The following is a 16,324-nucleotide window of genomic DNA, read 5'->3' as shown; positions in this document are numbered from 1 at the left end:
GGGGGCCTTCTGCTTGGCCTCACTTCGCCGTTTGCCGGAAGGAACCGCCGGGGACTTGCCCTCACGGCGTTCCTGCCTCCTGTCCTCCTCCCACTTCCTCGTTCGCTCAGCCAGGTTTTTTACTGCACGACAGTCCGCGAGATCGTGGAGGGAGGTGTTGTGGACGGAGCACCACCTGCCGGCGGGGCGCTCCCTGCTGGGAGTACCAGCCTCTTTCTTTTTGTCGCACGCAGGCCTCCCCTTTCGAGTGGCCCGCGGAGCGCCCTCGACGGCGAGGACATGACCCTCGTCGCCGGAACGGTCCGACCTCTTCTTCCTCCTCCTGTCACGCCGCCCTGTCTGAGCGGCGGATCCGGGGGCGGCCGAAGCTGCCACTCCGGAACCGGAGGAGTTCCATGTCCACGCTTCCTCCTTCCGAGCCACTCGGTCCGCGAGCTGAAAAAGCTCCGCGGTAGTCTGGGGCTCTTTGGAAGCGATCTTTTCGAGCATGCAGTTGTGCCGCACGCCCCCCCTGAACGCGTAGATCACCGCGTGCGCAGGGATGCATGGTATAGTATTGCGGACTTGGCAAAACCGCTGAATGTACGAGCGAAGCGACTCATCATCGCCTCGCTGTACTGCATGCAAGTCCGCTTCTTCGCCTGGGCGCGGATATGTGCCTTGGAAGTTCATGGTGAACTGTTGGCACAAATCTTCCCAGGAGTGGACCGACGCGGGTGGCAGGTTCATTAGCCATCCCCGCGCCTGTCCTTTTAGGGCCATGGGAAAGAAGTTCGCCATGACCCTGTCGTCACCCCCAGCGGCCTCGATCCCGGTCGTATAGACCTGGAGAAACTCGGTGGGGTTGACGCTCCCATCGTACTTCTCGGTGATGGTGGGCCGGAACCTTGGGGGCCAACGGACATTCCGAAGACTCGCCACAAAGGCTCTACAGCCAACACCACCGGCCGGGGGCACGGAGGGCTGATTCTCATGTCCAGGTCGAGGTGACACTCTGGACGAAGAGGCGCCCTCCGTTGCGCGGGGAGTACGCCGGTTATTACGCCGGCGCTCGATGTCGATGCGGGCATCCGGCTCTCCATGCTGATCCTCCCGAGTTGGAGGTGTCGACGAGGGAGTGGCGGCCGAATGGCGCGCAGCAGCCGCCGCTCGCCGCGCCCTCCGCCTTGACGACACGGAGCCGGTGGTAGCGGCGCCGGAGGTCTTGGTGGTGGCGGACCGTCCACCAGCACCCAGGCGCTGTTGTGCCGTCATGACCAAATTGGCCACATCGTCCAGCCATCGCTGGGCTGGAGACTCCGGGTCAGGGACGACAGGCGGGTGACGTAGGAGCGCGCCGACAGCCTGAAGCGCGCCTTGAGGCGTGCTGCCGTCGCCGTAGACAAGGAGGCGACGCTCCCCATCTCGCCGTTCTCCTGCACCACCCGCGACCGGTGATGCTGCGGATTTATCAACCCTCTCGAGCGCCTCCCCCTGCTTAGGACTTTGGTGTGGAGGAGGTGGGGGAGTACGAGCTCGACGGCGTGGGTTTGGCTCCCCGTCGTCGCCGCTCGCACTCGGAGAGAGGTCGTGCGCTTTTCCTTGCTCGGCCATTAGGCTGAACAAGAAAAACTTGGCGCACACGGAAGAGTCTGAGAGCTCAGAAAACACACGCTGAGCCCCCTACCTGGCGCGCCAGATGACGGAGCTCGTGGCTCCTCACCGGGAGACCGCGCAGGCCCCTCTTTGCCAGTTCGGCCGGGGGCTTAGGGTGAAATCTCAAGCTCTCGCTCTCCCTCTGTATCTGGAAAGATCGTCTGCCCGCAAGACACACGAGACACGGCGATGTATACAGGTTCGGGCCGCTGCGAAGCGTAATACCCTACTCCTGTGTTTTTGTGGATTTGTGTATGAATGAGCTACCAAGTGTGAGCCAACTTCTTCCCCGTTCTAAGCTCTAAATCTGGAAAAGAATCCCCCCCTTCTCTATGGGCAAGGTCCTCCTTTTATACTTCAAGGGGATACCACATGCACCCTTCCCTTTCCAAACTGGACTTTTCTTCTCTTTATTGACGGAGATTGGTATGGTTGCTGTCCGAATGACACTCCGATGGGACAGCCCACACCTACCTCCACTCCCGGCGGAGACAGGCGCAACGTGGGATCGTGGCTGCCCGTTGCTGACGCGACCAGTGCCAGACCGGTCATTCTTGTCCACCACGCGTCAGTTTAACAACATGCATGTTTGCCCTTCCTTGTGTAACACCTTGCCTGTAATGGTTAGGATGAAGCCTGGTATATATCGATCGGGGTTAACGTGCCATCTCTGGGATGTAACACGCTAGCTCCAGCTGGGGACGAGTGCTTAGAAGCTCACACCTTGACGGGATGGGGTAAGGCGTGCGTCAGACCGCCAGTCGCCACCTAACCCGTGATCTGACCGGTCTGTGACTGGTCACAGACCGGATAAAGGAACGCGCCGTACTGCGCTGCATGCAGCGTGACACGCCTGACCAGACTGCAATAAATGCTGTTAGGTGAGCACAGCTGTGCTCACTTATCCCATATATGTGGCGCAGACTTCCTTAAGGGGGTCGGGGTGCCTCGGCCCTCGGGGCCGGGGCAAGCGCAACCCGACCCCCCCTCGGGGGAAATCAGGAGGAGGGCGGACACCTCACCCTCGGGCCCGACGTCCCCGAAGGTGCCAGGCCACGTGGGCGATTGTGTCTGCCTCAAGCCTCTAGTCATGATACTCCCGGTCCCATATCACCGACACTATTAATTCCTGAAGGCGATAAATTAGCCAGCATAAAGTATATCAACAACCTGAAGGCGAGGGATCGATATGATGACCATGTTGGCCTGGTGAAAATCATCCGGGAGTTTTGAAGCCCGCCAAGAGTGGGCATCCGATTCTAACATTTTTGTAGGGGTAATCTTCGTAGGGAACTTCAATATTTCTTAACTAGAAAGCTCTAAGAAGTATTATGTTTGAGCCAGATCGAGAAAGAAAAAATAGGTGGGTCTCATTAAAATAAAACAGAGCTACAACCCTCCTCCAATCTACATATGGCAAAAAAAAAAAGATTGTTAGGGTTTCGTGGGGGCTCCCATGATCCTCATGACAGTAGTGGAGGTTTGAGCCCCAACGCTCCCATGATGGATCCGCCCTGTTTTGTTTCGGCAGGAGGAGTTGGGGAACTTTTCTTTACACATAAAACGAGGTAGCTCACTAAATTTGAGAAATATATTAATATGATTTTTAAAATAATTTTTTGATTTTTTTAAAATACACCATTCAATGAACGTTTATAAAGTATGCGTGTGAAAATCAATGAAGCAAAAAGGTAAGAAAGTGATATACCGTACGCAGCCTAATTATTTATCCCTGCATTTACTAAGGCTATGTTCGGAAGGAGGGGTTGGGAACCCCTCCTCCCCGGCACGTAAAATGAAGCTCGTATTATTGCATGATTAATTAAGTATTAACTATTTTTTTAAAAAATAGATTAATTTGATTTTTTTTAAACAACTTTCATATAGAAAGTTTTTTTTATAAATCGTAATATTTAGCAGTTTAAAAAGCGTGTGCGTGGAAAACGAGAGAGGCTGGTCGGGAAAATAGGGAAAGAACACAGCCTAAGCAAACATCATGATTCTTTTTTTACCTTCCTAATTAATCTCTCCTCACTGTATCCTTAAAGTATATCACCCCCTGCAGACTACTCTTCTTTGTGAATTGTGAACTGGATTAGCCTCTCTGTGCCACCACTATTTCTTCATATTTTTCTCCTATAAATTTTATCTCGGACTAGTCTGGCAACAATTCAACCACTGTACAAGGGCAAACGACCATCCCGGACAACATCAATTTTCAATCAAACATGTGCCACAAGACACATATAACAATTTTGTTAATTGCTTTCTCGAAATTAAATAAACGAAGAAGGTCCATGTTTACAATTAGGGTATTACAGTTGCAAACCTGGCCAGCTACTTGCATGGTCAACATGCCTATAAAAACAAGAAATAAAAATTGCTGCTTCACCATCACCAGTTGATGCTTTTTAATTAGTAGTACTATCTTGTTACAGTCACACATCACATCTTCCAACTGCATGCATTTTCTGCTCCATATGTCATGAATAAATTATTTTGATGGTCATGCTAGTTGATTCGTATTTTTATCATTCTCAACAGTCTTTGTTGCAAGAAATTAACTACGTACCAGTTGGAACTACTATCGGTTTGTAAACAATTCAACCGTGCATGTATGTAGTTAATTACTACAAGAGTACTTTATTTTAATTTCTTGGAACAGATGCAAATGAACACGTACACGTGATGATTTGCACACGTCTGTGCTCTTGCTAGCTTGGAGTATGTTTTTAAAGAAACACAAAATGCTTGAAAGCAATCAATCAACCAGTGGCTGCGAGCAACTTGTCTAGCTTATGTCGTAATCTCAACTCATCAAAGTGTTAACTTAGTACATTCCCGTGCTAAATTCCAGGGCGTTGACCTAGAGCTATATATAGTTTTGTTCTGTTCTCACCTCTGTAGTTAGCTCCGTCCATTTATGATGTATTTTATTTCCTTTTTCTTTTTGGCGAAGAGATGCATGCATACTTGCATGATTCGATCGATCGCTCTTTATTAGGCATATACACTATACTCCCATATATTTAGATTATTTGTGATTGTGCAAGTTAAATTCATAGGTAGATCACTCTATACCCAAATTAAGCCTTACATAGAACGACAAGCTTCAGTCTAGTCCATCAAAGATAAGGTCATTTGCGTAACGAGGCATTTTGATCCATTACAGATGTGTCGATCTGGCGTGGTGACAATATATTGACATGTGGTTATATATATCCTCTCCATATTGTAGACACTTTTTTTTTCCCGGGGAGACTAATTTCTGAAAGGCACTAATTAAAACTAAGTTTTGACTTCCGAGAACTTAACTAATAACTACAGACTAATTTCTGAAAGGTACTAATTAAAACTAAGTTTTGATTTCCGAGAACTTAACTAATAACTACAGATTACAATTTGCAAATTATAACTACTCTTAATCTACCGTTTTCTTTGAAATTATTGATTTTTTTTCTCGAACGCGCAAAAGGATTGCACGTCAATGTATTAGAAGAAAAGAATATTTGTTATACAATGCAATCAACCAGACCGACTTATACCAAGGAAGGAGGGAAAACAATAAAAGACCAAGGAAAAAACTGGGTTACTGCGATTCCAAACAACAACGGGAAGGGGATAGAGCCCACTACCCTCTCAATAAAACCCCAAAATTAGCAATGCCAGCTAACGACTATAGATAGCCTTATGAAACTATTGAATTCACGAAATTATGTAACTAGAGTTGAATTAATTGTAAAACCGTAAAATAAGTTAAAAATGGCATCAAATCGTATAAACTAAACATAGATTTAACAACAATTAAATTAGACACCTGCGTGTTCAAACGGGATCGCGCCCGAGCTGGCACAAGTTTTTAATTGATTAAAGCCTCTGTTCCAACTTCCAATAAAAGGATATTAATTCAATTGAGCTCGCCTTAAACATGCAGGTCCCACATGCGCGTGGCTTGTGGATGGTTTTATTAATTCTGACAGATAAATGCGGGTCAAACTCAAATGGCGCGTTGTTCCTCCACCCAACCGCGCTACAGTACGTGTGCCGTGCAAAATATGCTGCGTCTTTCTTTGAATGTGTTGTATGCATACATTCAAAATTAACTTCTATTGGTAATTGATAGGACACGAAACGATGAAGCATCTTAATTGATGTGATTAATTTGAGAGTGATGAATATCTTAGTGTCATTGATCTTGGTCTCTTTTTAAGATGATTAAGGGCATGTTTGGATTGATGCCCTACCAAAATTTTGGTAGGGCCAAATCTTGGGCAAGTTTTGGTGCTATTAAAATTTTGGTAGAGTAGAGTTGAAAATATTTATTTGGATTGAAGCCAAAATTTGCCTATAAGAGACAAGTTCATAGGCAAAGCCAAATTTATAGCATTGGTAGAGTAGTAGAGGTGTTTGGTTTGCTACCCTACCAAAATTTTGGTAGGACAAATTTTGGTAGGGTAGCAATCTAAATTGGCCCTAAACTATAATGGAGGGAGTATAATAGAGGTTGAAGTAATTTTGTGAGTACCAAAAGTGGCATAATTAAATTGATATCATGCTACCTCTAGTAAAAATTATTGGACGTTGGAGAAGCAGAGTTGACTGCTCCTCCTATATATTTAATTATATAAACGTGGAGTAGTTTTTAAGGTTTTTATCTTACCGGTAGGGTCCTTTGGCATGCTGAAAATGTGGCACTAATTAATTAATCAAGAGAGGATGACTAACGTGCATATATCAACCGCGTCTGATCATCACTCTTACGCGTGTCGATCAGACCGTACGAACGTTCACATAAACAGAGATACTCCCTCCGTCCCCGGGGAGGTATGTTTTTTTTTTTTAAACTTAAACATCCATCAATACAGGGCGACAGAGTTCACGGGAATAAATCCCAGTACATTGCAAACAGATCAAAAGGAAGCATAAAACCATCCGTTTCGAAAGAACGGGGAAACTGCACTTAAGGCTACAAACTTCGTGATGAAACCACACTGCAAAGAAGGTGCACATCGACAGGGAGCTGCGGCAATGCCGCGACGAATGCAACCTTGGGCCTCCTTTGGCGTGCAGCACGCTTGACAAACCGGTAATCTCCATCCGGTTGCCTCCACGAAGACTGCACAAAACGGAGGTTTGCTGCTAAGCCGTAGATTTTGAGGGAGCATCACCGGACTCAGCAAGAGAAGTCCACGGAGTTCGTCGTTAAATCTGAGGAGCGTGAGCTCAACCCGAACAACAAACCCTGCATGGAATGAGCTGGTGGGAAACACAGAGGAAGAAGGAGCCCACATCCAGATCCCCAAACCCACTGAAGCACTCGAATGGTGGCAAATAAACTGCTGTCTTCTTGGATCGACATGCGGGAATGGGGGAGAGAAATCCTGCGAGACTTGACTTATGGAACCATGGCATAGGAAGCACTCAAGCATGCACCGGCAGAATCGCCGCCACCTCGCCAACGGGCAGTCAAGCACCACGAGCAGCAAGCTCTGGGCGATAGCTTGCCCTGGCGAAGCAGGCCTCAAGAAGCTGCCGCCGCCGTCTCTAGGAACGGGGCAGCGACCTCCCGGACACCGATGACGAAGCCACTGACACTGCCACAGGGAGCCAGCTTTTTCTGTCGATTCATCAGGACAGTGACATCCCGGACGCCGACGACGAAGCAACTGGCGCCGCCGCAAGGAGCCGGCTTCTCCCGATTGCCGACGACGATGTAGCCGCCGCCGCCGCCGCAAGGAACCAGCCTTTTCCGTCGATTCATCCACCGGTCTTCGGATCTCGCATCTCCACCGCCACCACCCGCCGCCGCATCCGACCACACCGGCACCCATGGAGCTCGTCGGCAAAAGACCAATTAGGGACAAACCCTAACTACAGGAGACACCTGACGACCTAATAATAGATCTAACAACCTAATACTAGTAGAGGGGAGGTGGCCGGACCTCTCCTCCAACCCTCGCCGGTGGCAAGCCGCCAGAATCGAAGGGGAAGAGGGGCCGGTGAGGAGAGATTTTGGGGAGAGTACTGTAGAGGGAGGAGGGGAACGAGAGAAGGGGAAAGTATCGGTCGCCTTCTCCCGGGGAGGTATGTATATCCAGAGAGAGATCGGAGTACACGGTAGTAATTCACACTTACTCCCTCTCCCTCTGTTTACATAATATAGCAACCTAGAAAATACTACGAGTGGACATAGATACTTTTTATTTGATTCTCGGTTATTATATTTTATGATGAATGGAGTACTTTCTCCATCCAAAAAACACGTTATCTAGCATAATGGTTAAAAAAGAGATTATAGTGCTCCTAATGGGGTGTTTAGATCCAGGGGTGTAAAGTTTCGTCGTGATACGTCAGGTATTATATAGGGTGTCATATGGGGTATTCGGACACTAATAAAAGAACTAATTACATAATCCGTCGGTAAACCGCGAGACAAATTTATTAAGCCTAATTAATCAGTCATTAGCAAATGTTTACTGTAGCACCACATTGTTAAATCATGAAGCAATTAGGTTTAAAAGATTCGTCTTGCAAATTAGTCACAATCTGTGTAATTAGTTATTTTTAGCCTATATTTAATACTTCATGCTGGTGTTCAAATACTCGATGTGGCAGGATGAAAAATTTTAGAGTGGGATCTAAACAGGGCCTAAATGATATACGGTTGAAAGTTGAGTAGTACTTGAAAAATACAATAATAGAAAGAAATTTGAATGAAAAGAGATGAATGTGATAAGTAGTAACTAGAGTGATAAGTCTTTCAGGATAAATTTTAAATTTTAGAAAGATAACTATTTTAAAGCGGAGGTAGTGATTGTTCAGAACATAAGGAGTATATATAGGGCATGTTTGGCACAGCTCCAGCTTCACCTCTCAGCCAAACAGTTTCAGCTCCACCTAAAATAGTAGCAGAGCTAGGTGGAGCCCTATCACAAAAGGAACTAGAGAAGTATAGCTGGGTTTAGACAGCTCACAGCTCAACTCCACTCCAGACCCAACACCAAACTTAGAAGTTGGAGCTATATATGTGTCCTTACTCCACGTTGCAAGAGCAGTATACTGTATAAATATTTATATAATCGAATTCATCCAAGTTCCCCCCCTCGGTCAGTGTGATGCCACGTGAAATATATACCTACGACTAACTAAATTAAATATTAAGCTTCCAGAAATCTGAATATCTGATGATAAATTATACTCCAGCCGAAGTTGCGTACTAACCGAGTATCTATATATATATACACACTATAGGGCGACGCGTAAAAAATTAATTAAGATTTTGCAAATTAAGCCCATGATACTTATGTTATCCAAAAACATGCAACAATATCGAGTGGATCGAAGTGATTATCTTAATTTAATAAATAAACAATTTAACATTACAGAATTTTAAGTTTAATGTGGCGGTTGTAATTAACGGTTAATGACAGTTGGGGGGTACGTGCTTAGCTAACGATTGGAACATGCATGCACGTCCTTCGCAATAGCTAGCTATATCATGCATGATCTGAACTTAATTAAGCTGCAACTTTCTCCCCTAAAAAAATTGCAAGTGGACACCTGGTCAGCCTATGCTAATTAATTATTTGCTAGTTAAAATATAATATGCAATATTATCCACCATATGTGTGCAGCAATAGTACACAATAGTATCATGTAATTAAAGTACTATAGTCGCACCATGCATGTGATGTAATGAGATTATATTACTCATTGCTGGCCTGTCGAAAGAAACCCAAGTATAAATAAGATGATCAACTCAGTTCTAAAAAAAAAAAAAGAAGATGATCAACTCAATGGACCCTACCTGACACTAATTTATTTATTTATTGAAGGAAACTGGCACTAATTTTATCATGGCGTGTGTACTAGTACATGTGGAGTGTTAGGTAAAGATGCAAAGTAGAGACTAGAGAGTGATTGTGATTTTATTATTAAGTAGTAGAGCAATCAACCATTCATATTTCTCAGCAGAAGGAAAAGGGGATTCCTCTCGCGATTCTTCGGCACGCTATATCGAGATATCAATTGCCAGATATGAAACAAAGTATACATGATTAATTAATTATTCTAGAAACTAACCAAGGTAGACTATAATGCTATAAACTATATTCGTCACGTTTACATGCAAACACGCATGCAGTAGCGTTCCATTGAACTTATTTAATATTTATATAGGTTACTTTTTGTCGCCATCAATTTTCACTTTTTTTTTCTATAATATATAGAACAAATGCCCATGCGTTGCACCGGGTGAACATTATTTATTTATTTTAATCTATTATTGTTATATGGTTTAGTTATGTGAGAATTTGCTTGGATATATATATTCTGTTTTTAGAAAATTATGAGCTGCAATTATGAATCCGATCGTCTCAAGTTAGCATGCGAGTTTTTTTAAAAAAATTCTTATACGACTCCTTCTATATTTCCAAAAGCGAACGAACTTAAAAATTAAAAATTGACTCAAATACGAATATGTATTTCCAAAAGCAAACGAACTTAAAAACCGACTCATACATGGATGACGTACCAAAGTATCGGCAAAAACATCTTCAATTTTTATAATAGTAGAGATATATCGAGATATCTACTGGACTACTCATGAGGTGATTGGATCAGGCCCATTTGGAAATTCTTAGCTAGCCCAGGTTATAGTTGGGCCAAGCCCATCACAAAATCCTTCAAGACCGGATCACCTGCTACAAGTACATACACACATAAGAATAAATGTACTTTTGCAGCAAGCAGTTACAAAGAAATGTTCTCTTAGAAAAATGAAAATCCAGCTCTCTATGCATGGCATTATATAAATACATTCACATATATATGTTTATGGAATGATATATGTGTAGAAGACATATATATACAGTTATGATCTGGTACCTCAGGTGTCATACCAATGCCCGTAGTCTCTCAGAAATCCTCGAAGCCTCTATGCCAATTCTTGAGCTAAAGGCCTGCATACAGTTCAAGAAGAAGTCTAATTAATTGAGTATATATCGATCTGAAAGCAGAGATAGATGATGCGAATTATATCTGAATGAACTAGTATATAGTTATTAATTAGTTGACGAATACATATAATAAATTAATTAGTTGGCGTATATATAGGTGGTGGTGGAGTACATACCCTGGAGTAGATGGTGTAGTAGAAATTGTGGGCGGCGAGGGAGAAGTTGGCGGAGATGATGTCGGCGCCTTCTTCCTCGAGGACGGTGATGACGTCGTGGAACTTGACCGGCCTCGCTGCGCTGCAGATCAGCACCACGTCCAAGCTGATCAGCGACCCCTCCTGCACGTGCTGCCGCACCTCCACCACCGCCGCCGCCGCCGTCGTCCTCGTCATATCTTCTTCTTCTTCTTCCCCGCCGCCGCCGCCGCTCGTCGACTGGCCAGCAGCAGCAGCTGGTCCTCCTCCTCCTCCTGAGCGGCAGCGCGATGATGTGATACTCATCATGCTCCTCTTGTGGTGCAGCTCGTCCACCCTTTCCTTGAGCTTCTTGATGTAGGCCGCCGCTTCGTCCAGGCTGCCCAGCTGGGTCCTAGACGCCGCCTGCATCTGCATGCACATTCATTTTATTTATTTCCTCGCTAGCTCCAACCAGCTTAACTAATTAATTTACTGCCCAACAATTAATCGCATATATATATATATATATATATATATATATATATATATATATATATATATATATATATATATAGAGAGAGAGAGAGAGAGATCTTATCCTACCAAAAATATTGTACCCTAGCTCTGTGCTTCTAATAATAAGTTTACTTGTCATTTTTTACATCTACTAGCAAAATGCCCGTCGTTGCACCGGGTAATATATAACAGGGTGGCTGAAATTTGATCAGAACTATTTACATGAAGAAAATGAGTGGAATTGAGTTGATGGCACATCCGAATCTCGACATATAGAAATTTTATTTTCTTATGCTATGCAAGCAATTTGGAAGGATCCGATCGAGACACACAATTTTAAGCCGGCCCGGCCGGCCCATTCAATGAAGTCTTGAGGATTGTCTAATTAAGACCGCGCGCAAGATCGAACTCTCTAACAATGTCTAGCTAGTATAGTAGCCTAATTTCATGTGGATTTACATTAATTAACATTTCATGTAAGGACCGATGAGACAAAACTAGATCTAATTAACCTTAGAGCAAACCAAAGAAATTAGTGCATATATGAACATTATTTTAACCAGCATTGAACACTAATTAGTCATCCAATAGCATATATAAGCTCGATCAACAATCTTGTAGTAGCAAACTAAAACTCAATAAAAATTAATTAGTGAGTAGTCGATCCTAATTCCTAGCTACCTTGGACATGGAGCAGTGTTCTTTGGGGATGAGAGAGGCGAGCTTGACGCAGAGGCCCTTCATGTCCTGCCGCCTCCTGCGCTCCATCTCCTTCCTCTCCGCCGCCGCCGCCGCCGCCGTGCTGCTCGCGCCGCTGCCGCTGCTACTCGTCGCCCTGCTCCTCCTCCTCCTGCCGCCGCCGTCCGCCTTCTCCTGATCCATAATTAGTTAACTGATTGATCTGATTGGTCGTCGACCGACGATGGCTAACTGGTCGTCTCAGCCAGCTATATATCTATAACTGAAACTCAATTAATTCTCTCAACCATGCATTTACCCATTCCTTGACAGATAAAGGAAAAATTGTGTATACATATCACATTAAGAGCTAGCTAGCTAGCGCCCGCGCGTTATCTCTCACTCTCTCTATGTACAGAGAGACGAGTGCTCATATTTATAAAGATGAGAGAGCAAATCAGCACCATTCGTTTTTTAAATATTAATTAAGATAGCCAAAGCAAGCTAATAGCAAAATGAAGCAAGATATATCCTTCCAAATTATACGGAATAAATTTGCACGCAGCTGGTAGCTCTAGCTAGGCCCTTCCGTTTGTATTTATTCCGTATAATTCTATATATATATATAGCATGCATACAATCAATGTTTCCTCTATCTTAAAATATAATAATTTTTAGCTATCAAAGTTTGTTCCAAAATATAATAACTTTTTCACCAACATTCTGATCCCAACCAATCATAATATCCATCATTAAATTTTCTCACATGCCTACACTTCTTATCCAGTTACAACATTTTTTTCATTTAATTTTACCACTTTCTTAGTAATCGTGTCTAACCATATACTTCCTCCGTAAAAAAAAACCCAAACTATACAGCACGGATGGGACATTACATAGCACAACGAATCTAGATATAATCATATCTAGATTCATTATACTATGTAATGTCTTTATATTCTAGGGTAGGGGTAGTATATTATATATGACCAAACACAGCAACACAATATATATGTGTTCTAAAACATTAGTGATAGCAAGGTAGCCTATACATATTTTAGAGCACGTAACTAATATATGATCCCTGTATACTATAGTATTTACACGTACACGTACCTACAGCTAGCTATAGCCCCACTACACCACCAGGACGGCTGCAAATTCATGTGGTGCTGCTGGGACCCTGCATTAAATGCACTTGCGATAGCCAGGGTCCACAAGCGTAGGGTGTGGTTCACGCCAAAATTAAAAATTTGATTAAAATTGATATGATGTGATAGAAAAAATTAGAAGTTTGTGTGTAGAAAAATTTTAATGGGATAAAAAAGTTAAAAGTTTTTTAAAAAAAGTTAGGAACTAAACCAGGCCGTACTCTTACAGTGTTTGCAGGAGCTAGAGTCTGCTCTTTCTGGATCTCATTCATTTCGCCCTCTATTCCATCTAGTATTACACTGACTCCCATGCTAATCTCTCAACTATTTTCTGTACTGATGACATACTACCCCGTTCATATTTTCGGTGTGCTTGTTATGACTTGTTCATGTGCAATTTTGTCTACGCAAATTTATACTAATTGATTACATCTCATTGAGTAAAGACCGAGATTTTATTTCATTAACTAAAGAAAAGACATAAATGGTGTCGGTTTTCATACAAGAACCAGTACATATATATTGCACGTACTCCAAAAGAGTTGCGTTAAGTACAGAAATTAAAAGGGAAGGATAAAAATGAAAACAGTGTTATAACTAGCGTCGTACGTACTAAATGTTAGGGAGTGTTAATTCGGTGCCGCTAGATACGATCGTAGCAGCCACAGCTAGCTGCATGCTGCATGACCCAAGCTTGCATTGCTGCTCTACTATGGCAGCCAGGCGCCAGCACATCCGAACGTTGCCGCTAATTAGTTCTAATACTAACCTTTTATATAACCTCTAAAACTACTCTCTTCGTTTCAATATATAACGAACTAAAATGAGAGAATAGATCCATTTTATAACTACGAATTTAAAAATTATTCATATCTATTTAAATTCGTAGTTCTAAAATAGGTCTAATCTTCTATTATAGGTTATCAAATTTTGCAAAGGGAGAGTAGTACGTTCTTGTAGCGCTATATATACAGTATTATTAAACTTGATAGCGCTAACATAAACAGTTGATGATATATAGATCGCCTTGAATTGAATGTTGAACAATATTCCAGCTAAATGCATGTTACTCGTACGCGCGCGTAGGAGTAGGGAGTGGTTGTGATAGTGTGTCAACTAAAGCGTGTGCTGGCATTGAGCATTAACTAACGTTAATTGCTGGTGACGGCAGCAAGGGTGACGTAAGGTGTGTGTATGTGTTGCACATGCATCTATTGATGTTGTGGTTGTAACTGCTGACTGGCTAGCAGCCTACAAGATGGATGGATACTCATACATCTAATATCTATGGATATGAAACAGATACTGTAGATAGGAGACAAATGTACACAAGGCACAAGAGGCTGTAGTAGCAGCTAGCTAGCACAGCTGCACAAACCAACAAACATATACGTACAATACACTTGGTACATCCACAGGTACGTTAGCCACAGCCCAAACTTTATTCAGTTTAACATATACACACGTCCCGTCCCAAAATACTACTAGTTACTATCTCTCTCTAAAATTTAAAATTTATCATAAAAAATTTAGACAATAAAGTATTACTAATATTTGTCCCATGCATTAATCATTTTTGGTCCAAATTTCTACTTACTCTTCTCAATCACCCTTTTATTTTTAAGTTTCAATCATATATTATTTAATAAGATCACTATAGTATTCCTTTTCAAACCTTAATATATGGTAAATAATCTAGTAAAACGTCAAAAATTGCATGACGGAAAGAATATACTCCATACTGCAATAGTACTTCTGCATATACGACAAACATACATACCCAAGAGACTGGAATATTGCAGGTTCTAGCTGTCCAGTCACACTAGTCGAGCTTTAGCTATAGATTGGCAGATATGTATAGTACAGGACGATATATATACACATGTCGTTTTGGTCCACCATATATACAGGCCGGGCGGGGACCAGAACAAAACATACTTTGAGGAGATTTGAGCAAATGAAAAATTGTTAAAGTAATTTCTAAAATTAAGTCAATTCTATAATTCAAAATAAGTTATAGCTCAAACAAACAGAGACAATTGATTGTTGGTAGAACAGGAGTATGTAGTAAAGCTAAGCCCTGGGTTTCCGTGTCCAATGTTTGACCGTCCGTCTTATTTAAAAAAAATTAAAAAGACAAGTCACGCATAAAGTATTAATCATGTTTTATTATCTAACAACAATGAAAAGACTAATTATAAAAAAATTTCATATAAGACGGACAGTCAAACGTTGGACACGTAAATCTAGGGTTTGTCTTTTTTTTTGGACGGAGGGTGTACATCCCAAAATTTGAACAATATGCAGCCGTGTTGTCCAAATTTAAAGTATACGACTGTATTTATTTTGGGATATAGGAAGTAATATTTTTTTATGGAAGCAATAGTTAATTAGACTTAATTAATTACCCTTACATGTATGTACATGTGTATACAATGTATGGTCAGGATGCATATATACTACTGGTTTGTCCTGTGTGGCGCAGACGATCTGAGAGAGGATCCATCGACATGGACCTGCATATAATTACGAGCGGTGAAATCAGTCCAAGTACTGCTACTCCGTAAAAAAAAAAAACGTTAGCTATAAATCTGAACACATATATATTCACGTTTGTACTTAGGATTAGATTTTCTTAGACGGAAGGGTACACTATTAGTGTACACTGTAGCTAGAAAAACAAAACAAAAGGCTACGAATAATATATCCAATTAAGCAGATCCAGATATATATGCCTGTCCTGATCGTACATACATACATACATGTACATGTATATGCATGCATGCATATGTATCCACAACGACTAGGTAGCTACTGTTTGTACTGTACTAGCCAGTTTGTATCACTCTCGCGGTTCATGCATGTATCCATCGTAATGCTCTCCATCCGTACCTATGTCCCTTAAAAAAAGTTAGTTTTAAAGACTGCCGTGCAATTTATTATTACGGAGAGAAAACAAGAACAAAATACTAATTGCTCCCTTTGAATTGCATAAATGGAAAAACGGAGGCATAAGAAAAACACATGATTCTGACAGCAATACAATAGCAAAAACAGATGATTGTAAAACACAGAAAAAACACATGAATACTCGTTTGATTGAAGCATAGGAAAAATATAGAAATCGAATAAGGATTCAAAGAAAATTTTCCAAGAGATTAGAGCTCTTGATAAGTTTTCTTCAAAATCTCTTGATTCAATTTTTTTTTCA

At 42.3% G+C, this 16,324-nt stretch overlaps 2 protein-coding genes across 5 annotated transcripts; both read right to left on the bottom strand.

The window, feature by feature from the left end:
* Positions 1–6,421: 6,421 nt before the first annotated feature.
* On the bottom strand, positions 6,422–7,609 carry LOC9267649 (uncharacterized). Its single transcript, XM_015779958.3, has one exon. It carries the CDS (start codon positions 7,464–7,466, stop codon positions 6,546–6,548), a length of 921 nt encoding a protein of 306 aa, XP_015635444.1. The 5' UTR covers positions 7,467–7,609; the 3' UTR covers positions 6,422–6,545.
* A 2,487-nt stretch (positions 7,610–10,096) lies between these two features.
* On the bottom strand, positions 10,097–12,355 carry LOC4326162 (transcription factor bHLH168). Of its 4 annotated transcripts, none has more exons than XM_015792304.3 (4): positions 11,966–12,355; positions 10,769–11,197; positions 10,522–10,595; positions 10,097–10,337 (listed from the first exon to the last, which is right to left on the bottom strand). In XM_015792304.3, the coding sequence occupies exons 1-3, from the start codon at positions 12,164–12,166 to the stop codon at positions 10,530–10,532; spliced, it is 696 nt and encodes a 231-aa protein (XP_015647790.1). In that variant the 5' UTR covers positions 12,167–12,355; the 3' UTR covers positions 10,097–10,337; positions 10,522–10,529. The 4 variants fall into 4 exon arrangements, with proteins under 4 accessions (XP_015647790.1, XP_015647799.1, XP_015647775.1 ...); XM_015792313.3 differs by having other exon boundaries at positions 10,097–10,334; XM_015792289.3 differs by having other exon boundaries at positions 10,536–10,595.
* Between the last annotated feature and the right edge of the window lie 3,969 nt (positions 12,356–16,324).

Source organism: Oryza sativa, chromosome 1 (genome assembly GCF_034140825.1).
Source record: "Oryza sativa Japonica Group chromosome 1, ASM3414082v1".
Taxonomy (NCBI): Eukaryota; Viridiplantae; Streptophyta; class Magnoliopsida; order Poales; family Poaceae; genus Oryza; species Oryza sativa.
This window is presented reverse-complemented; position numbering and strand designations above follow the sequence as displayed.